This window comes from Pituophis catenifer, unplaced genomic scaffold (genome assembly GCF_029215685.1).
Source record: "Pituophis catenifer annectens isolate HBS135680 unplaced genomic scaffold, rPitCat1.0.hap2 SCAF_10, whole genome shotgun sequence".
Classification (NCBI taxonomy): Eukaryota; Metazoa; Chordata; class Lepidosauria; order Squamata; family Colubridae; genus Pituophis; species Pituophis catenifer.
The window spans coordinates 26653175-26678112 of NW_027256890.1; the positions used below are offsets into that span (position 1 = coordinate 26653175).

At 46.6% G+C, this 24938-nt stretch overlaps 1 protein-coding gene across 4 annotated transcripts in view; it reads right to left on the reverse strand.

Annotated features, from left to right (window-relative positions):
- Positions 1-24938, reverse strand: part of ARHGEF2 (Rho/Rac guanine nucleotide exchange factor 2) — a 126464-nt gene that overhangs the window by 53614 nt on the left and 47912 nt on the right. For all 4 annotated transcript variants that reach the window (XM_070950458.1, XM_070950459.1, XM_070950457.1 and 1 more), the window contains exon 2: positions 1121-1271. In XM_070950458.1, the coding sequence (XP_070806559.1) occupies positions 1121-1271 (151 nt within the window). The remainder of the gene's footprint in view (positions 1-1120; positions 1272-24938) is intronic.

Here is a 24938-nt window from a genome sequence, read left to right on the forward strand (position 1 = left end):
TCACCTACCTAAGATTCCTCCTCTTACCTCAGCTGTGACGATGCCGCACATCTGAACTGAAATACAGGTAGTCCTCGACTTACAACAGTCCATTTAGTGACCGTTCGGAGTCTTAGGTGACTTACGACCATTTTTTTCCACGCTTACGACCTGTTGCAGCATCCCCATGGTCACGTGATCAAAATGAAAGGGCTCGGCAACTGACTCGCATTTATGACGGTTGCAGTGCCTGGGGGGGGGGGGGTGTCACGTGATCCGCTTTTGACAAGCCAAGTCAGTGGGGAAGCCAGATTCACTTCACAACCGTGTTATACCGACTTAACATCTGGAACGATTCACTTAACAACGGTGGCAAGAAAGGTAGTAAAATGGGGCAAACTTCACTTCACTTTTCACTTAATTCACTTCACTTTTCACTTAATTCACTTCACTTTTATTTTTTTATTTTATTTATTTATTTATTTTTTCAGATTTCTATACCACCCTTCTCCTTTCGGACTCAGGGCGGTGAACAGCCAAAATAAAACATTTGTACACAAAAGTTAAAATAGATTTAAAATAATTAAATAAAGTTTGGCCCATAATTTAAAACATTTCAATTAAAATCAATATCAAATTTTAAAAACCAACCATAAAATCAGGACAGCCCGGCTAACTGAAAAAAATAGGTTTTAAGGGCCCGACGAAAAGTCCGGAGGTCTGGGATCACTCGTATCTCTGGGGGTAGATTGTTCCAGAGGGTAGGTGCCACCACAGAGAAGGCTCTCCCCCTGTGGGTCGCCAGCCGACATTGTCTGGCCGACGGCACCCTGAAGAGGCCCTCTCTGTGGGAGCGGACTGGCCGGTGGGAGGCAATTGGTGGCAGAAGGCGGTCCCGTACTTTTCACTTAATTCACTTCACTTTTTACTTAGCAACAGCAATTTTGGGCTCAATTGCGGTTATAAGTCAAGGACTACCTGTACAAGGCTTTATGTTACTCTAAGGGAAATTTAAGTGGGGAAGAAGGATTGGGGAAACAGTTCCCCCCCAAGTGTTGAGCACACACTTTCACTCTGCTGAATCCATTCCAAACTACGACACGTAGACGCCCCCGAGTTCCTAAGGAAGACGCTTACTCACTTGGACAAATCAGCGCCTCTTTCGCGGTGATGCTCTTGTTACACGCGTAGCACATGGTCATGCCAGAGACCGTAATGGAAGTGAAGAGGTGCCCATTGGTGTAGCGGGCATCCTTATCTTTGCCTTCCTTCATCCTTTCTTTTTCTTTGTTCTGAAAAAAGAAATGAAGAGGAAAAAGGGAGATATTTATTATCAGGAGGGAAACTGGGGAACAAGATTCTCTTGACCTGAATTGATGGATTCTGATTTTTCCAGCCACCCCAAAAGCATTCACACATTCTACTCCACTTACATAGGGGGTCACACAGATGAATGCATGTAGCATTTAACACCACAGAGACCGTATAATTTTTTTTAAAAAAATCCACACATTTAATTTTGCAGATACCTTTTCATGCAGACACCCCCTGGGAAGGGGATACGTAAAACCTTTAGCTCTGTGTCAAGTATCAACAGGCCAACATGAAAAACATGCTATGTTCTTTTCTCCCGAAAATCGCAACATCTGAAAGTATTTGAGGTCAGAAATACAGCAACTGGTGGCCACCTTCCTGATCTAGCTCATATCTAAAATTTTCTGTAGCACATTTCTTATCTGTATCTGTAGACTCACTTGAGAAAAATGTTACTAAAATAGATTTCAATCCAAGGCAATGTTACTGTTTCCCGTTTTGCGTGGAAAGAATTAGCTGCTGAAACTAAAGCTGTTCAGTAAATTTTTTTTTAGAATAGAATAGAATAGAATAGAATAGAATAGAATAGAATAGAATAGAATAGAATAGAATAGAATAATAGAGTAGAGTGGAGTGGAGTGGAGTGGAATGGAATGGAATGGAATGGAATGGAATGGAATGGAATGGAATGGATTAGAAGAGTAGAGTAGAATAGAATAGAATAGAATAGAATAGAATAGAATAGAATAGAATAGAATAGAATAGAAGAGTAGAGTAGAGTAGAGTAGAGTAGAGTAGAGTAGAGTAGAGTAGAGTAGAGTAGAGTAGAATAGAATAGAATAGAATAGAATAGAATAGAATAGAATAGAATAGGAATAGGAATAGGAATAGGAATAGGAATAGGAATAGGAATAGGAATAAAATAGAATTCTTTATTGGCCAAGCATGATTGGACACATACGCTCTCAGGGTACATAAGGAGAATAAAATACATTCATCAAGAATAAAAAGATACAACACTTAGAGATAGTCAAGGTTACTAATAAGCTATCGAATCGTACAATGTAATTGAAAGACACAAGCAACACGAAGACACGGGACCTCCCAAATTACAATGATCTCTAAGATCATCAGCACCAACCCACTGACCCAAAGCCCTTCCCCGGTTCCACATCTACTTATGGAATTTATGGAATTTGGGAAAAAAAAACACCAAAAAAGCTTGGCCAACTTCAACAAACGACTCAGCCAAGGAAGCCGAAATGAAATTGAAAAGCAAACAAACGAAACAGCTGAATCCCACCGATGCTTCATCGTTAAGGAGAAATAAATTAGGCTTGTAACAATGTGCTGCGGCACATTGGATGATTCAAGCGAGCGACTTAAGCTATAAATACTTTTTTAAAAAAACAAACAAACAAAGAAGGAACCAAACTTTCAGTGGAAACAAGTCGCTTAAAAGAAAATTAATCGGCCCCAATTCCCTCCCGACTCTGACCTCACACAGGATGGCTTTTTCTTCATACCCAAAGAGCCCAACGCATCTGCCCCAACACACCTTTCCCACGCTCCCTCTCTGGCTCGGACTTGGCCGCTGTCCGTTCCTGCTGCCCGCTGGGCCAGGAGAGGGGTGCCCAGGGGGTCTGGAAATCCCAAGGGCAAGTTGCCCCTCGTAAACTCTCGGGTAGCTCATCTTAGCCCGAAAGGAGGATCCGACTGAATCATCTGAAAATCTCCTCTCTGACTCAAACCCCCCCCCCCCGAGAGCAGCGACGAAAACCGACACAACACGTTGTGAGCTGGCTTGGAAAACCCAGATTGAGGCGATGTGACGAGGAGGCGGAGAGAGAAAAAAAAAATGAAGAGGAGGAGGAGGAGGAGGAGGAGGAGAAGGGGAAAAAAATAAAAAAATAAAAACAAGACACCCAGGCAGTTCATCTTTTCCTGTTACCTCTCTTTGCTTCCAATAACCATGACAACCGTGTGTCTGACGGAGAGATTCCACCACCGTCCCTGCCGTGCATGCCTCGGCACTCAAAACACAAGCAAACTTCGGCCCACCAGGTGTGCTAGCTTGAGTCTCAAGCTACCTAGAAGGGGCGAGACTGGGTAAAGGCTCATAAAAATCCTAGGGCGGGAAGGGACCTTGGAGGTCTTCTAGTCCATCCCCCCCCGGCTGAAGTTCATAGAACCTAGAGGTGGAAAGGACCTTGGAGGTCTTCTAGTTCACCCTCCCCATTGCCCAAGCTCACAGAATCATGATGTCAGCACTTCAAGCTGCATTGACTCTAGTGCTGACATAAGAAGGAGAAGCGGAGGCGTCTGGAAAGGGACGTTTGACTTTTCACCTACTTATTTTCCCTGGAGATAATATGGGATGGGAGGGGGGAAATTCCTTTGAGCTGGAACAGTAGATTAGGGCTAGAATGACTTGGAAGATGGCCAATGAGTGCAGGGGAGTGGGGAACGGAAAGGGAGGGTTTTGGGTCTGGAAGTCAGTGTTGGCTGCGATGGAGTCGGAGTTAGGATGTCGTGCTTAATAAATGGGAGTTTTTTTCATCAAAGACTTTGTTTGAAATGCAATTTATTTGAGACGACCTCGAAACCTGACACATAGAATCTAAGGCTATAAGGGTCCTTTGAGATACTCCAGTCCCCCCGTCCCCCCGACCACTCAAGCTCATAGAATCATAGAATTGTAGGGCTGGAAGGAACCTTGGAGGTCTTCTAGTCCAACCCTCCGGCCAGGGCAGGAGTCCTTATTCCATCTCAGGCACATGCTTGTCCAATCTTTTCTTGAAAGCCTCCAATAAAGGAAAAGATCCTTTGGTGTCACGTATCTGAAAGTGTTCTGCCCCAGCTCCGCATTTCCGAGGATATTGACACACACCAACGGTCCTTATCAAATTTATTAAGTAACAAGAATAAACAAGACCGGCAAAGGTTGACAACCAGCCCAGAAAACAAGATATGATAAACCAAAATACTCTGATAATAATACGAGTTGTTTCCAGCAAGAACGCACTAGCTGCGTGGGACTTAAATAGGCTAAGGGAGTGGCCAATTATCCTCAAGCCCTACTCTCGAGTAGACCACCTCCTCCTGAGTAGCTACTCCTGCCTTTTGGCAGCCCTGCGTGCCCGAGCATTGAGGAGAGGCTCCTCCACTTCGTCTCTCCACTGGAAGGAGCCTCTGGAGGTTCTGAAGGCCCTGGCTGAGTCTCTGCCTCTGGCACCACATCCTCTTCGGCCTCCTCACTGTCCGACACGAGCGCTGGCTGTGCAGGCTGCTGGCGCAGCACCACACCAGCCTCCTCTTCATCGGGATCAGCCATGATCCACGCAGGCCGCTGGCGGGCCACAACAGAAAGAGGATTCTGCTATCAATGTCTTTGACAAAATTTACATTTAGCTAACATCCCCTTTAGGGGACGCAGTGGCTCAGTGGCTAAGTCACTGAGCTTGTCGATCGAAAGTTCAGCAGTTCGAATCCCTAGTGTGCCACGTAACGGGGTGAGCTCCTGTTACTTGTCCCAGCTTCTGCCAACTTAGCAGTTCGAAAGCAGGTAAAAAAAAATGCAAGTAGAAAAATAGGGACCACCTTTGGTGGGAAGGTAAGAGCGTTCCATGAGCCTTTGGCGTTGAGTCATGCCGGCCACATGACCACGGAGACGTCTTCGGACAGCGCTGGCTCCTCGGCTTTGAAACGGAGATGAGCAACGCCCCCTAGAGTCAGGAACGACTAGCACATATGTACGAGGGGAGCCTTTACCTTTACCTTTATGGTCCTCTTTGTAGGATTGAGGTACCTGCGTCCCATATACCTGCGAAGTGGACCTGCTCAGCCCCCCCACCCTTTCCATTTCACAAAATGAGCAGACGAAGTCAGCCACCTTGCAAAGAATCTAAATTTAACCTGACGGGCCCTTTTTTGCACATTCTTAATTCCATGTTTAGATTGTCACACGAAGGCTTCAATTGGAAGGACTGAGTCACTCGCGGAGGGCTTCACCTCTGTGAATAGAGGGATAATCTGTTCACGGAAAAACCTGAGCCAGGTTTTTTTCGTGGTCAGAATCTGCAGAAAGTCCACTTTCTGTGGATGCTGCTGGACCATCGGAGATTTCTCTGATGCCCAGATTTTCCAAATCCACTGTAAAACACAGCCAGGGTAGTTTTAGGCTGTTGTGCTTGCTGAATTCTCTCTGGGCATAGGAGCAAAACTAGTGAAACAATTCCTACTAAGGGTGGGCTGCTGGGAGTTCACAGGGGTTCGGGAGAAACTCTAGCTAAGATTCTGTGCAGTTCGGAGAACCCACAAATCTCACTTCTGGCTGGCCCCGCCTACCCCATCCTGCCCCTCCCAGTAGTCCCCACGCGGTCCGTTTTGGATGCAGTTAAGTGCAGGGCGTGCACGGAGGCTCGGGGAGGGCGAAAAGCAGGCCTACTGGAAGTTCGGGAAGGCCGGAAACGGGCTTGTTTCCAGCCTCCAGAGGGCCTCTGGAGCCTGAGGAGGCTGTTTTCGCCCTCCCGGAGGTTCAAGAAAAGCCTCTGGAGCCTGGGGAGGGCAAAAATGTCTCCCCCCAACATGTTGCAGGAGGCCAACTAGGCCACGCCCACCATGGCCACGCCCACCCAGCAACCAAGCAGAGAACCCCTTGCTAAAATTTTTGAAGCCCACCCCGATCCCTATTCATGGTCACTCCTGCCCTTGTTACCTCCTGTCTTGACTGCTGCAACGCGCTCTATACGGAGCTGCCCTTGAAAAGCATCCAGAAGCTCCAGTTGGTGCAAAATGCAGCGGCCCGCATGGTTTTGTGCAAATTTCAGTGTTGCACATGTGTCCCTCTTCTGCTTTGGTTGCCGATTTGCCTCCGGGTGCAAGTCAAGGTGTCGGTTGTCCCCTTTAAAGCCCTTTATGGCTTGGGACCTGGTTATCTGACGGGCCGTCTCTTGCCGGTCACATTCACCTGATCCACTAGAGCAGACATGTCAAACACGTGGCCCGTGGGGCCATCCCAGAGACGACAAGGGACTGGTTCCTGCCGCCCTGGGCCTGGCCATGCCTACCCAGTTGGCCGTGATGACCAGGCCACACACAGCCCATCCCAGCCCCCAAAGGGCAAACAAACTTCTGATGAGGCCCACGACAGGATCAAGTTTGACACCCCTGCATTAGAGCGAGGAGGCAAGGAACATCGCGGGCCCTAAACCCTAAGGAGGTCCATCAGGCGGGATCCGAAAGAAGGGACTTCTCTGTGGTGGCTCCCTTCCTCTGGAACATCATCCCTCCAGAAATAAGACTGGCCCCCACTCTGACCCTCTTTCGGAAGGCCCTGAAGGCATGGTTTTGCCAGCGGGCCCAGGAAACCCAGAGTGGGATGGAACCCATTAAATGGTATGTGTTGTTGTCGCGGGGGGGGGTAGGTTGTTGTTTCTTCTTCTTCTTCTTCTTCTTCTTCTTCTTCTTCTTCTTCTTCTTCTTCTTCTTCTTCTTCTTCTTCTTCTTCTTCTCCTTCTTTCTCCTTCTTTTCTTCTCCTCCTCCTCCTCCTCTTCTTCTCCTTCTCCCTTCTTCTTCTCCTCCTCCACCTCCTCCTCCCTCTCCTCCTCCTCCTTTCTACAACTGATGATGTTCTCTAGTTGGGTCATGAAACATCTGCAAGAAAACCACCAAGCTCAGCGGGCACCAAGGACCCCACAGTTCTCCTCCTCCTCTTTTTTAAGTCGCCTACAGTCACTATGATTCTTCCTTCTTGCCCTGCATTCTTCCCAAGGCATTCCAAATAGCTTATTTTTTGCCCTAAAAAGGCAAAATGGCTCTCCGACAATCCCCTAATCCAAGAAGTAATGATACAACAATGAGGGTAGGTAGGTCGTAAGGCGATAGCGCCTGAAAGACTCCGTTGCAACATCGGTTCATCGTAAGGGACTTTTCTCCCTCAGAAAAATGGAACCACGTCAGTGTTTGGGAAAACCCCCAAATCCTATGTAGAAAATTAATGATGTTAAGCAGTTATGACCACATTCAGTTATGAGCCAGGAATGTGGCTGCAGTCGCCAAAACAGCCAATGCAGTTGTAGGCTGCATCAACAGAGAGATCGCATCAAGACAACGAGAAGTGTTAGTACCACTTTATACTGCACTGATCAGCCCACACTTGGAATATGCTGTGTCCAATTCTGGTCACTGTGACACCAAAACTTCTATTTCTGTCCTACTATCGCAGCACCATTGAGAGTGTCCTGACATACGGCATTCTTGCGTGGTATGGGAGCAGTTCTGTAGCGGACAAAAATGCTCTACAGAGAATCATTAAAACTGCCCGGAATATCATCGGACGCCAGCTCCCAGCCCTGGACGACATCTTTGAATCTCGCTCTTTGAGGAAGTTGCATAACATTCTCAGAGACTCTTCCCATCCTGCTCACAATCTTTTTGGACTGGTGCCTTCTGGCAGAAGATACCGAACAATTCAAACTCGGAATCCACGTCTTCTGAATAGTTTTTATCCCAGAGCTATAATTGCACTCAACCATGAAGTAAAAAGGCCACCATTGCTGAGCTGTTGGACAGCATTACTTGGTCTGTTGTGTGGATGTTTGGGTGGTTTAGGGGTGGGGAATTTGGGGTGGGTGGGAGTGTGTTTGGGGATTGTTATGTGTGATGGACCTAGTCTTTGGGTGTTAAGTGAATTTCGTTGTATGGGTATACTGTGTATACACCGGCCGTGCGGGTGATTATGGGAGCGACACGGCGCACCCATGTAACACCTCTCCTGCGCGAGCTGCACTGGCTCCCGGTGGTCTTCCGGGTGCGATTTAAGCTGCTGGTTACAATCTTTAAAGTGCTCCATGGCTTATGACCTGGGTACTTACGAGATCGCCTTCTGCCACCGATAGCCTCCCACCGGCCAATACACTCCCACAGAGAGGGACTCCTCAGGGTGCCATCGGTCAAACAATGTCGACTTGTGGCCCCCCAGGAGGAGAGACTTCTCTGTGGGGGTACTGCCCCCGGAGATACATGTGATCCCTGGCCTACATACCTTTCGCCGTGCCCTTAAGACTTTACTGTTTCACCAGGCTGGGCTGGCCTAAAAAAAGGAATTTTAATGGATGTTTTAGTTTTTTAATATAAGGGCCAAATTATTTAATATGTTTTAAACTGTTTTTAAACTTTATGGATATATGTGTTTTATTGTGGCTGTGCACCGCCCTGAGTCCCTTGGGATAAGGGCGGTATAAAAATTTAAATAATAAATAAATAAATAAATAAATAAATAAATAAATAAATAAATAAATAAATGTCAATAAAGTTATTTATTTATTTATTTAAAAAGATGTTGAGACTCCAGAAAGAGTGCAGAGAAGAGCAACCAAGACGATCAGGGCTCTAGATGCTAAAATGTATGATGGATGAATGGTTGCAGGAACTGGACATGGTAATCTAACAAAGAGAAGGACTATGGGTGACATGATAGCACTCTTCCAAGGTTTGATCAACCTGTTCTCCAAAGCCCCTGAAGGCAGACAAAAAAGCAATGGATGGAAGCTTAGGAAAGAGAAATACAACCTACAACCAAGGAGAAATTTCCTGACAATCAACCAGTGGATTCACAAGTTATGGGTGCTCCATCACTGGAGGTTTTTAAGAAGAGACTGGGGCAGCCACTTATCTGACGTGGAATAAGGGTCTCCTGCTTGAGCAGGGGGTTGGACTAGAAGACCTCCAAAGTCCCTTCCAACTCTAGCATTCTTTATTCTATTCTTGAACTAATCACATGCATCATTTGACAGTACGCCTGCTCAGAGTCAACAATGCTCTTTGAAGGCATTCATACAGGGGTGGAGCTGCTGGGGGTTCTCAGGGGTTCGGGAGAGCCTCTAGCTAAGATTCTGTGCAGTTCTGAGAACTCCCAAATCCCACTCCTGGCTGGCCCCACCCATTCCGCCCCTCCCTATCCAGGAGTCGCCATGCGACCTGTTTTGGATGCAGGTAAGTGCAGGGTGCGTGCGGAGCAGTGATGGGTTTCAAAATTTTTTACTACCGGTTCTGTGGGTGTGGCTTGGTGGGCGTGGCTTGGTGGGCGTGGCAGGGGAAGGATACTGCAAAATCCCCATTTCCTCCTGATCAGCTGGGACTTGGGAGGCAGAGAATAGTTGGGGGCGGGACCAGTCAAAATTTTTACTACCAATTCTCTGAACTATTCAAAATTTCCCCTACTGGTTCTCCAGAACTGGTCAGAACCTCCTGAAACCCACCTCTGGTGCAGAGGCTTGGGGAGGGCAAAAAACGGGCCTATCAGAAGTTCAGGAAGGCTGGAAACGGGCCCGTTTGCAGCCTCCAGAGCCTGGGGAGGCCGTTTTCGCCCTCCCAGAGGCTCGAGGAAAGCCTCCAGAGCCTGGGGAGGGCAAAAACACACACACACATAAACGTGGTACAGGAAGCTGACTAGGCCACGCCCACTATGGTCACGCCCACCCAGCAACCGGGCAGAGAACCCCCTGTTAAAATTTTTGAAGCCCACCCCTGCATTCCTAGAAATAAGTACCGCATTATTCCTCGCGCATGGCTGACAGTGTGATCAAGCTGCGGCAGAGACCAAGAAACGATCCTAGCGCAAACACCAGAAACGGACCTCTAGATCCCTGGCTGGACAGATGCAGACAGAGAAACCCACTGGAACAGAGAGAAAGCCAAGAATGCAACTTTCCAAAGTCCAAAAAGTCTTTAAAAAACCCTACCCACATAAACCAAAGTGCAGTACGACTGCCAGTGAGCCCGAACGGTGCAAAGTCTTCGTTAGTTAGAAATGCCCTCCAATTAAAATATCTCCAAGCCCTGTGATCAGATTGGGACTGATTCGGTAAAGTTGAAAAACTGTCACAGCAGCCCCCCCACCCCACCCCCAAGAAGAAAAGGGGAAGCAAGAAGACCAGGACTTCCTGTTGCCAAATATTTGTGCAATAATGCAGTTCAAGAGGGCTGATTATTTTTTGACAAGAGATGACTTAAGAGTCATGTGTCTCAGCAAATATGGGAGGTGGGGTGGGGCAGGGGGTTGGGGAGGGGAGAGAAAAAAAGTTGTCCTTTCTGTAAGGGCTGCTGCTGCTGCAGCACAAGCCACACGAGATTCCGCAAGCACAGCTGTGCTCTTCTGCAAAGCTAGCTCTTTGTCTTCCCTCCCTGCCTAGCAACTGGAGAACTGCAGCCGGCACTTTTCAAATCTCACTACTTTGGGAGATGTTGCCCATACTAAGAGTTGCAGGAGAGTTTTGCAAAAAGGTGTTTTGCGAAAGACACTTGAAAGAGTTTGTCACAGGCACGACGTTCAAAGGGAAGTTCGTGTTGTGGCCCGCCAGCGGATCTGGCAGCAGATTCGGACAGTGAGGAGGTTGGGGAGGAACGTGGGCCAGTCCTGGAGCCTGGGGAGGGCTCTGACGAGGGCTCTGCGTCGGAGGCAGAGATGAGGCCAGGGCCATCCGACAGTTGTCAGCTGCCTTCGGAGTCGGACATCAGTGAGACAGAGGAACAGCTGGAACCTGTTCCCAGAGTGCGCATACATGCAGAGCTGCCAGGAGAAAGGAACAGCTAAAGAACAAGGGTCAACTCAGGAGTAAAGCCACAGGTGGACGGTGAATGGCCTTCCAATTCAATTCTGATTCTTTAGCTGCAAGAAACACTGGGAAGATCAGTGAGCAGGATTAGCACTATTTGGATTGAGGCAGATTTTGGCTATGGTGGCTGCTTCAGGGGCAGGGGTCGGCCGCTGGGGGCTCGCAGGGGTTTGGGAGAACCTTTAGTTAAGATTCCGTGCAGTTCGGAGAACCCCCAAATTCCACTCCTGGCTGGCCCCGCCCATCCTGCCCCTCCCAGGAGTCCCCACACAGCCAGTTTTTGATGTAGGTAAGTGCAGGGCGCGCGTGGAGGCTCAGGGAGGGCGAAAAATGGGCCCACCAGAAGTTTGGGAAGGCCAGAAATGGGCCCGTTTCCAGCCCCCTGAGGGCCTCCGGAGCCTAAGGAGGCCATTTTCGCCCTATGGGAGGCTCAAGAAAAGCCTATGGAGCCAGGGGAGGGCAAAAACACCCCCCTCCCCACTCTGGTGCAGGAGGCCAACTAGGCCACGCCCACCCAGCAACTGGGCAGAGAACCCCTTGCTAAAAATTTTGAAGCCCACCCCTATTCTGGGGTAGAACCTGGAGAATATACAGTTGTGCAGAGGGAAGCAGAAACACTGCAAATAATGCACACCAGATAGGTCTTGTGCCGAGAGAAAGTCACTGCCGCGGGGATGGTGGCTAAACAGGCTGCAACTCACTGAGGCGTAGAGCTGGTTCCTAGCTTAGCTGGGCAGCATCAAGGAAGTTGGGCAACTCTACCACATCCCTTTGCGGTGCGTCACGTTACCGGAGAACACCAGTGGATAATTCAGCCAATGAAGACAGACAAGGAAATCTTGTCTGCTGCAGGAGACACCAACTTTAGCTCAACTAAAGGACTTTCCACACATGGCAATCAATCAGAGTAGAGCGGGAAGGGACCTTGGAGGTCTTCTAGTCCAGCCCCCTACTCAAGCAGGAGACCCCCCCCCCCATACCATTCCAGACAAATTGGAAGCTGCGGGGACCTGAGTCTTCTCTTAGCAGAGAAGTTTTGGGACTCCAGAGCAGGGACAGGAGGTCCTTCGGTAAGAAAAAACATGTTATTCTGAAAACTGCTGGAGCCCATCCAGAAGGCAGCTAAGATTGCAAGGTCAGTCAAGAGAAAAGCACCAGAGGGCAGGACGAGAAACAAGGAATGGAAACTAATCAAAGGAGAGAAGCAACTTGGAATTAAGGAGAAACTTCCTAACAGCGAGGACAATTAATCAGTGGAACAGCTTGCCACCAGATGTTGTGGGGGCTCCATCACTGCAGGTTTTTAAGAAGAGTCTGGACAACTGTTTGTCTAAGAAATGGTATACGATTTCCTGCCTGAGCGAGGGGTTGGACTAGAAGACCTCCAGGGTCCCTTCCAACTCTGGTATTCTATTCTAAGAAATATTTAAGGGAAAGATCAGCCATGAGTTATAATCTATCAAAGAATACCCCAGAAAGAACAGAACAGGAAAAAAAAAAATCTCTAGCAGCTTGGCTGATCTATCATCTTTAAAAGAAAAGCGTATACAGATAGTCCTCCACTTACGACCACAACTGAGCCCAACATTTATGTTGCTAAGTGAGACATTTGTTAAGTGAGTTTTGCACTGTTTTACAACATTTTTTGCCACGTTTGTTAAGCGAATCACTGCAATTTATTTATTTATTTATTATTTATTATTTATTTATTTATTTATTTATTTATTTATTTATTTATTTATTTATTTATTATTTATTTATTTATATATTTATTTATTGGTTCGATTTATATGCCGCCCTTCTCCGGAGACTCAGGGCAGCTTACAATGCATTAAGCAATGGCCTTCATACTTTTGTATATACCTGCTTAGTAAGGCTTTCGGGCCCCCCTAAGCGGTGTTCTTTTTTTATACAAAGTCAGCTTATTGCCCCCACAATCCGGGTCCTCATTTTACCTACCTCGGAAGGATGGAAGGCTGAGTCAACCTTGAGCCTGGTGAGATTTGAACTCGCAGTAATTGCAGGCAGCTGGTGCTAGTTAACAGCACTTTAGTCTGCTGCGCCACCAAGGCTCTTGTTGTTAAGTAAGTTAAGTAACACGGTTGTTAAGTGAAAATGGTTTCCCGCATCGACGTTGCTTGTCAGGAGGTTGCAAAAGGAGGGTCATGTGACCCCCCCCGAATACTGTGACCGTCATAAATATGAGCCAGTTGCCAAGCATCCAAATGTAAACAGCACAGCAATGGTCGTAAGTATGAACCGCTTGCCGAACAACTGATCAAACGATCATGGGGAGGATGCAATGGTCATAAGTGTGAAAAATGGTCCCAAGTCACTTTTTTCAGTGCCGTTGTAACTTCAAATGGTCACTAAGTGGACTATAGTAACTCTTGTAGTGTTCTACAGTCATGCTCCCTGTAACAAATTCCTCTAAAACAGTGTTTCTCAACCTTGGAAGCTTGAAGATGGGTGGACTGCAACTCCCAGAATCCCCTAGCCAGCGCTGCTGGCTGGGGGATTCTGGGAGTTGAAGTCCACCCATCTTCAAGCTACCAAGGTTGAGAAACACTGCTCTAAAAGGAAGAAGTGGGGGGGAACAAGAGTAGGAGAGAAGGTCAGAAAGGGAGGAAGAAGGGAGGAGTGGGGGAAAGGAAGGGGAAGGAGAGGAGGGGAAGGAGAGGGGGAAAGAAGAAAGTAGAAAAGGATAGAAGAAGGGAATGGGAAAGAGAAGAGGAGAAGGAGAAGAAGGATTGTTGTAAAATAAAGGGGATGGAATGGTAGAAGGGCAACCCCGAGTAAACCCAAATTTGTTAGGGTGAAGAATAAACTAATACAAAAGTTAAAAGAGAATATGTAAGATTAACAATGGATAAGATAATTAATTGAAATAGTGTTAAGAAGTTAGGATTTGAAGGGCGGATGGCGATATTGTTTATATAATAAGTACAGAAGACAAGATAAAAAAAAGTAAGGAAAAAGAATATTTTGGCAGAAATTGAAATACGTAAATTGTATAAGATATGACCCAGTCAATAATACTCTGTTCATAAAATATGTATGTGAAAGAAAAAACACAATAAAACTTGTTTTAGAAAACAACAAACCAAATTCCTCTAAACAATATTTAGAGAACTTGGCATCCTTTCTGGAGGAATCCATTGGTAAAGAGAACAAGATTCCCCTTTGTTCGCCCATGGGATCTCCTTCAATCTACTGCCCGGTATCACAGCAAGCAAACGCCATGATAGATTGTAGTAACAGCAGAAGGTACGGTCAGAAGAGGATCGTGGGCGGGCGAGAGGATTTGTAAAATGGGGAAGTCTCCCATCGGGCCTGACCCGTAGCTGGCTTGGCAAACTCACCCTGAGATGTTCAGGCACTGACTGGCTCGAACCCTGCCAACGTTTCCGAGATTGGCAGAGGTTGCCCAAACGCTGCCAACGTTTCAAAGGAGCTGATGAGAGGCACGCTTTTCTTCTAGAGCAGGGGCATCAAACTCAATTTAGGGCCACATCAAAATTGTGTTTGACCTCGGGGGGGGGGAGATCCGGGGGAGGCGTGGCCAGCTTGACGTCACTCGTATCGGGGATACCAAGTGCTCTGCCAGTGAAAATGGGCTCCCGAGCTTCGTTTTCGGTTGTGACGACCTCCTGCAACCCTCTGCGGCAGTGGTGGGTTCCTCCCGGTTTGGCCCGGTTCGGCCGAGCCGGTAGCGGTGACGATATGACATCACCAAACCGGTTCTCTTTGTTCGGGGGCCCTCCCCCCCTTATTCTTACCTTTTATTTGGCCCCACCCCCAATCTATTGCTGCCTCCCGAGTCCCAGCTGATCGGCTAGAAGGAAAAAAACTGTATAAACTCTTGCCGCGGGGCTTCAAAGGGCCGCCCTACAGCTGATCAGTGTTAAAAGGCAGTGTGGTGGTAGACCGGTGCCTCCAAAAACAAATGAGTAGACCGGTACAGCTCTGCAAGCAGTTAAAAGCCTGGTAGACCAGTACCTCTGCTAAATCCTAAAGAATTATCACATGACCACCAAACCACACCCACAAAATAAGCCACGCCCACAGAACCGGTAGTAAAAAAATTTAGAACCCACCCCTGCTCTGTGGCCCACCTGAGCTCCGTTTTCACTGGCAGAGGCACTGCGGGCCGGTCCTTCACTGTTTCTAGGGCGGCCCCCGTGGGCCAGATCTAAGCACCCCACGGGCCGGATCCGTCCCCCCAGGCCTTGAGTTTGACACCCCTGTTCTAGAGAGCTATAGAGGAGACTGCGGACTTTGCCAACGTGAACAACCAACAGGGTGAAAGAGATGATTCCATAGGCATTCTGGCCAGGCTCCAATCTGCCTATGAAAAAGTGGTGAGTTTTACACGCTCTCTGTAAGCGACAGACTATTTAGTGCACGTATTTGCAAGGCTTACCCCACTCCACACACTAAGCCTTAAGCCTCAGTTTGCAAAGCGTAACTGTTGTGCATGCAACGTCCAAATAAAAGAACAGTTTTTTCCCAAATGCCATCACTCTGCTAAACAAATAATTCCCTCAACACTGTCAAAATAGTTACTAAGTCTGCATTACTATTAATCTTCTCATCGTTCCTATCACCCATCTCCTCCCACTTACGACTGTATGACTGTAACCTTGTTGCTGGTATACTTAAGATTTATATTGACTGTTTCCCTATGACTATCATTAAGTGTTGTACCTTATGATCCTTAACGAATGTATCTTTTCTTTTATGTACACTGAGAGCGTATGCACCAAAGACAAATTCCTTGTGTGTCCAATCACACTTGGCCAATAAAAAAATTCTATTCTATTCTATTCTATTCTATTCTATTCTATTCTATTCTATTCTATTCTATTCTATTCTATTCTATTCCATTCCATTCCATTCCATTCCATTCCATTCCAAATCCTACTCTACTCTACCCTACCCTACCCTACCCTACCCTACCCTACCCTACCCTACCTTACCCTATTCTATTCTATTCTATTCTATTCTATTCTATTCTATTCTATTCTATTCTATTCTATTCTATTCCATTCCATTCCATTCCAAATCCTACTCTACTCTACCCTACCCTACCCTACCCTACCCTACCCTACCCTACCCTACCTTACCCTACCCTACCCTACCCTACCCTACCCTATTCTATTCTATTCTATTCTATTCTATTCTATTCTATTCTATTCTATTCTATTCTATTCTATTCTATTCTATTCTATTCCATTCCATTCCATTCCAAATCCTACTCTACCCTACCCTACCCTACCCTACCCTACCCTACCCTACCCTACCCTACCCTATTCTATTCTATTCTATTCTATTCTATTCTACATAAATTGTCTGGTTTGGCTTTCGGCTTAATAGCAACAGCACTTAGACTTACATACAGCTTCACAGTGCTTCTCAGCCCTCTCTAAGCTGTTTACAGAGTCAGCTTCTTGCCTCCAACAATCTGGGTCCTCATTTTACCCACCTCAGAAGGATGGAAGGCTGAGTCAACCTTGAGCCTGGTGGGATTTGAACTGCCGGCAGTCAGCAGAAGTAGCCTGCAGTACCGCACTCTAACCACTGTGCCACTGTAGCTCTTAAGGTGACAGGCTGGTTCACACAACTTGCGCAGACACAGGATGGGCTCCTGCCATAGGCAGACTGACCCCAAACTCTTCATCTAATCCATCGCACTAACCCAGCTATCTAGCATTATGCTCTCCAACCACCGCAGTGGCCAACAAGAGCCCAGTTCGACTCCTGAAGACTTCAGGGACACATCCGTGAACAGCTTTCTTAAGCCAAAGTAAGATGGGTATATTTTTTTCTTCATTCTCCTAGTCTACCCTCCAACTTTGGCATTTCCTGGTGGTCTCCTGTCCTAGTAATTAATGGACCCCGTCCTTGCTTAATTTTTCAGAGTTTGCCGTGTGCTAGAAGAGCCTTACTTTCTAAATCAGTTCCTTAGGATTGCTGCAATGATAATAGGGGAATGGGAATAACGGGAATTTCTGAAGGAAAAAGCCAAACCGAACAAACTTATAAAGAAAGTGGACTATAATAATTGTGATGATTTATACTGTTAAAATATATCCATCTGAGCAAATGAAAGAGAAAAATGGAATTATAATTGATTAGGATTTAAGATTTAAGTAATGGGTTTTTGGGGATAATGGCACAGCTAAATAGATAAAATTGAGGGAAATAACTGAGTAAAATATTAAGTTGTGTTAATTGAAAATTAAGATTTGTTAGTGATTTGTATTAATTTGTGACCGGATCAAAAGCTTTGTTTTGAAAAAAATGTGTTTTATGTTTATGTTTTAAAAAAATAATAAAAAACTTTTTAAAAAAAGAAAAGTGGACTAGGTGGCTCAGTGGCTAAGATGCTGACCTTGTCCGATCAGAAAGATTGGCAGTTCGGCGGTTCGAATCCCTAGTATAGGTCTCCTGCGTGAGCAGGGGGTTGGACTAGATGACCTCCAAGGTCCCTTCCAGCTCTGTTAACTGTTAAATGGTTCCACGAAGGAGAGTCTCTCTCCTTTAGATGAGAAGAACAAAGGCATCTATCAAGCAGTTGTAGAAGCCTCCTCTCGCTTCTTCTTTGTGCAAAACTTTTCCGCTTTCCTTGAATCAAATCAGATTAGATTACATCAAAGAGGGATAGAATCAAGATCACGAGAAGGGTTAATACCGCTTTATAAGGCCTTGGGAAGGCCACACTTTGAAATACGGCATTCAGTTTTGGTTGCCACGTTATAAAAAAAAAGACGTGGAGACTCTAGAAAGAGTGCAGAGAAGAGCAACAAAGAGGATCAGGGGACTGGAGGCTCAAACATATGAAGGTTCCTTCCGGCCCTACAATTCTATGATTCTATGAGCTTGAGCGGGGGTGGGGGTGGGGATGGACTAGAAGACCTCCAAGGTCCCTTCCACCTCTAGGTTCTATGAACTTCAGCAAGAGGGATGGACTAGAAGACCTCCAAGGTCCCTTCCACCACTAGCTTCTATGAACTTCAGCAAGAGGGATGGACTAGAAGACCTCCAAGGCCCCTTCCAGCCCTAGGATTTTTATGAGCCTTTACCCAGTCTCACCCCTTCTAGATAGCTTGGGACTCAAACTAGCACATGTCGAAGGAGGGGTGCCAATGCTCGGACAACTCAAACACAATTGTTGTTCAGCGTTTCCCAGTTCAGCTCCAGCTACCAATTGGGAAGGCAGCCAGGCAGTGAGAGAGGTTGGAGTGAACCAGACAGGAAGAGTTCTGGGTTGGCTGGGAGAAGTGTGTGTGTGTGTCTTTGTGTGTGTGTGTGAGAGAGAGAGAGAGGGAGGGGGGCTGCTTTAGGCATCACAATAAGCCAGCCCACATGCATTTGCTGCTGGTCTTTTGTGAATCCAGCCACTGTGGATTTTAAATCATGGTTGGTGGGTCAGTGAAGCGTGGGAACCCAGCCAACTGCAGCTCTTTGAGCAAACACTGCCGGAGTTAAGCAAACATTGGCTTCGCACCAGCCCTGGTTGCTCTTATCTGGCACGCGGGGCAGTCTGGTTTAACAGGACACAATCCGCCAATGCCACAAGCCTAGAAGGTTGTGGGAAGAAGCGCTCAAGCCTTGTTTTATCTTCAGCATCTTATTTATTGGTTCGATTTATATGCCACCCTTCTCCGGAGACTCAGGGTGGCTTACAATGCATTAAGCAATAGCCTTCATACTTTTGTATATACCTGCTTAGTAGGGCTTTCGGGGGCCCCACAAGCGTAGTTCTTTTTTATACAAAGTCAGCTTATTGCCCCCACAATCCGGGTCCTCATTTTACCTACCTCGGAAGGATGGAAGGCTGAGTCAACCTTGAGCCTGGTGAGATTTGAACTTGCAATAATTGCAGGCAGCTGGTGTTACTTAACAGTGCTTTAGTCTGCTGCGCCACCAAGGCTTTTTAACACAACATCACCTTGAGCCCAGACAGAAAGGAGGAAAGTTTCGGGGGGAAATATAAATAAAAACATAAAACCAGGCCAAGTAATTACTGATTTTACCACTCAACCTGAACAGGAAAGAAGAGAAGAAAAAGAGCAACTAAGAAGATTAAAAGACTAAAATATAGGAAGAACGGTTGCAGGAATTGGGTAGGGCTGGTCTAGAGTAAAGATGGACTAGGGGAGACATGATAGCAGTCTTCCAGTATTTAATTTAATTTAATTTAATTAATCATATTTCTATGCCGCCCAACTCCCAAGGGACTCTGAGGGGCTGCCACAAAGAAGAGGGGGTCAAATTGTTCTCCAAAGCACCAGAAGGCAGGACAAGAAACAAGGGATGGAAACTAATCAAGGAGAGAAGCAACCTGGAATTAAGGAGAAATTTCCTGCCAGTGAGAACAATTAACCAGTGGAACAGCTTGCCACCAGAAGTTGTGGATGCTCCATCACTGGAAGTTTTCAAGAAGAGACTGGGCAGTCTGAAATAAGGTCTCCTGGTTGAGCAGAGGGTTGGACTAGACGACCTCCAAGGTCCCTTCCGGCTCCATTCTGATTGACCTAATCCTCTTTCAATCTCATTCCGCTAATCGTGCGATTCCAAAAGCTCCATTTTAGACAGCAGCGTCTTTGGTGAACGTCAAGAGTGACTTTCATGTGGAAAACAAGAATGTTCCAAGAAAGTTTCTTACTTGAAAGGGGAAGTTGAACTTCCACAAATCTGTATAAGGAGGAGGGTGATAGAGGGGTGGGGTTGGGGTTTCTTTACTTCTATGGGCCTTTCGGGGCAGCTGGCCTTGTCAGATAAAGTCTCTGCTTGCAGTTCTTCAATCCAGTCGAGATGGCAAAAAGGGTGGCTGACTCAAACGCAAATTTGCAAGTTTCTCACGAAATAAAATATCCCTCCCCCCATCTTACTGCCTTCTGATACAGAACCAATTGGACCCTGAGCTGCTGTCCCAGAAAGGCACCTAAATTCTTCCTCTCAGAAGTCAATAATTACAGGGAAATGCCACTTCAGGTAGTCCTCGACGTACGACCACAACGGAGCCCCCAATTTATGTTGCTAAGTGAAACATTTGTTAAATGAGTTCTGACCCGTTTTACGACTTTTCTTGCCACTGTTGTTAAGTGAATCACTGCACTTGTTAAGTGAGTAACATCATCCTCATCCTTATTTAATGACCCCATAATCCCTGTGAGAGGGCTCTTGGAGTCCTAGTGGACAACCATTTAGATAGGAGCCAGCCATGTGCAGCAGCTGCCAGAAAAACCCAACGCAGTTCTAGGCGGCATCAACAGAGGGATAGAATCAAGATCACGGGAAGTGTTAATACCACTTTATAATGCTTTGGGAAGGCCACACTTGGAATACGGCATCCAGTTTTGGTCACCACGATGTAAAAAAGATGTGAAGACTCTGGAAAGAGTGCAGAGAAGAGCAATAAAGATGATGAAGGGACTGAAGGCTAAAACATACGATGAACAGTTGCAGGAACTGGGTATGTCTAGTTTAATGAAAAGAAGGACTAGGGGAGACATGATAGCAGTCTTCCAATATCTCAGGAGTTGCCACAAACAGAAGAGAGTGTCAAGGTATTCTCCAAAGCATCTGCGGGTAGAAGAAGAAGCAATGGGTGGAAACTCATCAAGGAGAGAAGCAACTTAGAACTAAGGAGGAATTTCCTGACAGTGAGAACAATTAATCAGTGGAACAATTTGCCACCAGAAGTTGCAAATGCTCCAACACTGGAAGTTTTTAAGAAGATGTTGGATAACCATTGGTCTGAAGTGATGTAGGGTTTCCTGCCTGGGCAGGGGGTTGGACTGGAAGACCTCCAAGGTTCCCTTCCAACTCTGCTATTCTATTTCTATAAGTGTGGCTCTCTCTCAACCGTCAGGCAAAACCACAATGACTTTGAGGGTTACGACTGGTGAAATGACGTGGCAGCTGGCTGGGGAAGATGGCACCATTCCCAGGTTCTTGGAAAGGGAGGGGAATGAAAATAAAAAACAAAAATCAGGACTGCTGGGGGATGATGTTCAACAGAGGTTGAAAAAGAAAGGGAGGGAGGGAGGGAGGGAGGAAACACCGTTTTTAAAGGGCAAATAAAGGCCAGATTGCCCATTAAATTTCGCCCTCCACATTTAGGGAATCCCCAATGTTTTTTTCTTCTTCTACAAAGGTTTACAACTGGGTGGTGTAATAAAGAGAGCAACATCTCCGACAACAACTGAGCCTCTTTACTGGGAGCTGACGGCATAAAGGTAGTCCTCGACTTACAACAGTTCATTTAGTGACCCTTTGAAGTTAACAACATCACTGAAAAAAAGTGACTTAAGACTTGTTTTTTCACACTTATGACCGTTGCAGTATCCCCCATCGTGGTCACGTGATCAAAATTCAGAAGGATGGCCATTGATTCATATTTATGACAGTTGCTGAGTCCCGGGGGTCACGCAATCCCCTTTTTGCAATCTGCAAGACAAGTTTATTTATTTATTGGTTCGATTTATATGCCGCCCTTCTCCGGACACTCAGGGCGGCTTACAGTGCATTAAGCAATAGCCTTCATACTTTTGTATATTACCTGCTTACTAGGGCTTTCGCCCCCCCCCCCCAGCGCTGTTCTTTTTTATACAAAGTCAGCTTATTGCCCCCACAATCGGGGTCCTCATTTTACCTACCTCGGAAGGATGGAAGGCTTGAGCCTGGTGAGATTTGAACTTGCAGTAATTGCAGGCAGCTGGTGTTACTTAACAGTGCTTTAGTCTGCTGCGCTACCAAGGCTCAAGTAAAATCAATAGGGAAGCCAGATTCACTTAACAACCGGGTTGCTAATTTAACAACTGCAGTCAATCGCTTCACAAAGGTGGCAAGAGAAGTCGTAAAACAGGGCAAAGCTCACCAAACAAATTTCTCACTTAGCAACATTGATTTTGGGATCCGTTGCGGTCGTAAGTCGAGGACTACCTGTACCACAAATAGGCTTCTGATTGGAATCCACAAAAAAGCCTTTAAAAAGCCAGATGAGGCATAAGGGTCAGGACTCAGGAGAAAGAGAGAAGAAACAATGGAATGGCTCCCCTCCAGGAGTTTGTGGGCCCTCCAACATTTGAAGTTTTTAAGAAGAGCCTGGACAGCCACCTGTATGAAATGATGGAAGGTCTTCTGCTTGAGCAGGGGGTTGAACTAGAAGACCTCCAAAGTCTCTTCGCTTTTTTATTATTATTATTATTATCCCTTTTATTCATTAAACATGAAACTCAGTCAACTGAATATTCAAAAATGCATCACAAACACCACTGACTGGTGCTAATTTAAATTATTGGGGTGTTTTAATCTGTCTGGGCCAAAATGATTTAATTTGATTTTATCTGGTTTTTAAATTTTTTGTATTTATGTATTTTATTGTTGGCTGTTCACCGCCCTGAGTCCTTCGGGAGTAGGGCGGTATACAAATCAAATAAACCTAAACCTAAATAAACCTAATGGTTGATAGGGGTTGCTGCCAGCATCCCAGGGATCAACCAAGTACCTTCTTAAGATGTACGATGTTCCGAGTAGCGCAGTTGTCTGCAGTTCCGCTGGTGTTATTGCAGGAAGCTGCAATTTGTTGATGTATCTTATAAAATTCTTGGACATGGTACCAAGTGCCCCGATGACCACGGGTATCACTGTTACAAGTTTCATCCATAGCCGTGTAGTTTCGATGGCCAGGTCGCGATATTTCATTATTATTATTATTGTTGTTGTTGTTATTATTAGGAGAGGGTCTTCTGGTTGAGTAGAGGGCTGGACTAGAAGACCTCCCAGGTCCCTTCAGCCCTATGATTCCACGAAACCTAAAAGCCAAACCTATGCTCAGTGATGGCCATCAGGTCTGAAGTTTAGACTCAAAAACGGAGTTCACACCGCATACCTGACTAGCCAGGAATGAGATTTATTTCATTATGTCTAGTTCTCAACTTAGAACCATTCTTCTAGTGACCGGTTCACTGAAAAAAGTGCCATGACTGTTTTTTTCATACTTATGACGCAGTGGTGGGATTCAAATAATTTAACAACCGGTTCTCTGCCCTAATGATTTTTTTCCAACAACCAGTTCACCAAACTGCTCAGAATCCCACCACTGTTATGACCGTTACAGCATACCCATGGCCACCTGATCAAAATTTGGAGGATTTGCAACTGACTTGAATTTATGACAGTTGCAGAGTCCCTGTGTGTATACCACCTGTAACCTTTCCAGCTGGCTTCCGACAAGCAAAGTCAATGGGGGGGGGAGGAAGACTCTCTTAACGACCGCATGTTTCACTTCCCAACTTCAACCGATTCACTGAACCACCATGGCAAAGAAGGTTTGTAAAAATGAGGCACAGCTCCCTTAGCAACTGTCTTGCTTAGGGACAATAATTTTGGTCCCAACGGTAGTCGTAGGTTCGAAGACCACCCAAATTAGGGGGTCATATTTCCAGACAGAATGTCATGGTTGACTCGCTACAAAGCGAGTTTAGCAAAAAGAACTTTTTTGGGGGTATGGGTATACTGTGTATACACGTACAATGACAATAAAGTTGTTGTTGTTATTATTATTATTGTTATTATTCAGAGCAGACCAAAGATGGAAGGGCTTCTGGGAAAGCAAGGGTCAGAAAATAGACAACGTTGACATCTTTCAGATTTCAGGTGAACAGAGTTGGAAGGGACCTCGGAGGTCATCTAGTCCAACCCCCTGCACAAGCAGGAGACCCTACCCCATTTCTGACATATGGCAGTCCATCTCTCTCTATCTCTCTCTATCTTTTCTTTCCTTTCCCCACCCCAGTAAATGCCGGGAAGAGCCCAGCCAAGCAATTACATCAAAGGCGGATTTTACGGCGAATGAATTACCGGTATGGGCTGTTAGGCATCAACTTTCTGGGACAAAGGAACAAAGGGCACTCCACATGTCTAGAAACAGAGAAAGCACCGGATGCCCCCTTCCCAACTCCTCTCTCCCCCCCCACAATTGCTTTTTCAAAGGAAGGGCTTGCCATGAAAGTGTGAAAATGGACATTGCACCAGTTCTCAGAAAGCGAATTGCAGCCTGGGTGGAAAGGGTTCGAAAGGCTTGGCTTCCCAGCCCTCTCCCTCTTTCTCAGCCCACCACGTCCTAGGGCCCTGTTTCCCTCTCCGCGTAAACCCTCCAAGCTTCCGTGAAACATCTGCTTGATCAATGGCCACCCCCGTTTGGCAGCGGGAGAGGGTCGGGAGGGTGCCAGCCGCGGCTGCCAAGAGGGGAGGCTTGCATCAACTCGGAAGAACCGTCCAACTGGCCCTCCCCATCCCCCCCTTCCCTTCCGCGGCAGCAGCCCCGACAAAAACAAGACTGGGTTTTCGAGAGACCAAGAACGGTTTCGACATCCATTGTTTTGCAAGAAAGCTGGGCGGGAAGACAAAGCCACAAAGGGCAGCGCCCGAGCGCTTCTGAAATGAGAAGTGCGACGACGACGGAGGGGAGGAAGCTGCACGCTGCCATGCTGCTGCCACAACAGACGTTGGATCAACAAGGCCAAAGAGTCAAAAGGAGCCCTGGGCATCGCTCCCGATGGCCGCTTCAAGTCCGACCTCGGCATCCCTCCCTCCCTGCCTCGCCTGTTGTGGAACACAAAAGGGGAAAAAAACAGCAGGTCCCTGGAGCCTCACACAAAGGACACAAACCCTGTGTTTGTCAAGCTGAGGTCTCCCTCAAGTCCCTCGGTTCCTGTGGCAACAACACCTGAGTTAACAAGGCGCCACGGCTGGGTTTCCCATAACACGCCGTGTTCTCCACCATTTGTAACTGTGAAAAAAAAAAACGGTCCCAAGTCACATTTTTATCCAGGGCCGTTGTAACTTTGAACAGTTGCTAAGCCAACCGTTGTAAATCGAGGACTACCTGTAGCAGAGTTGGAAGGGACGGAGAAATTTTCTGACGGCGAGAACAATCCACCCATGGAGCAGAAGTTGCTTTTGGAAGTTGTGGGAGCTTCATCCCTGGTGGCTTCCAAGAAGAGGTTGGACTG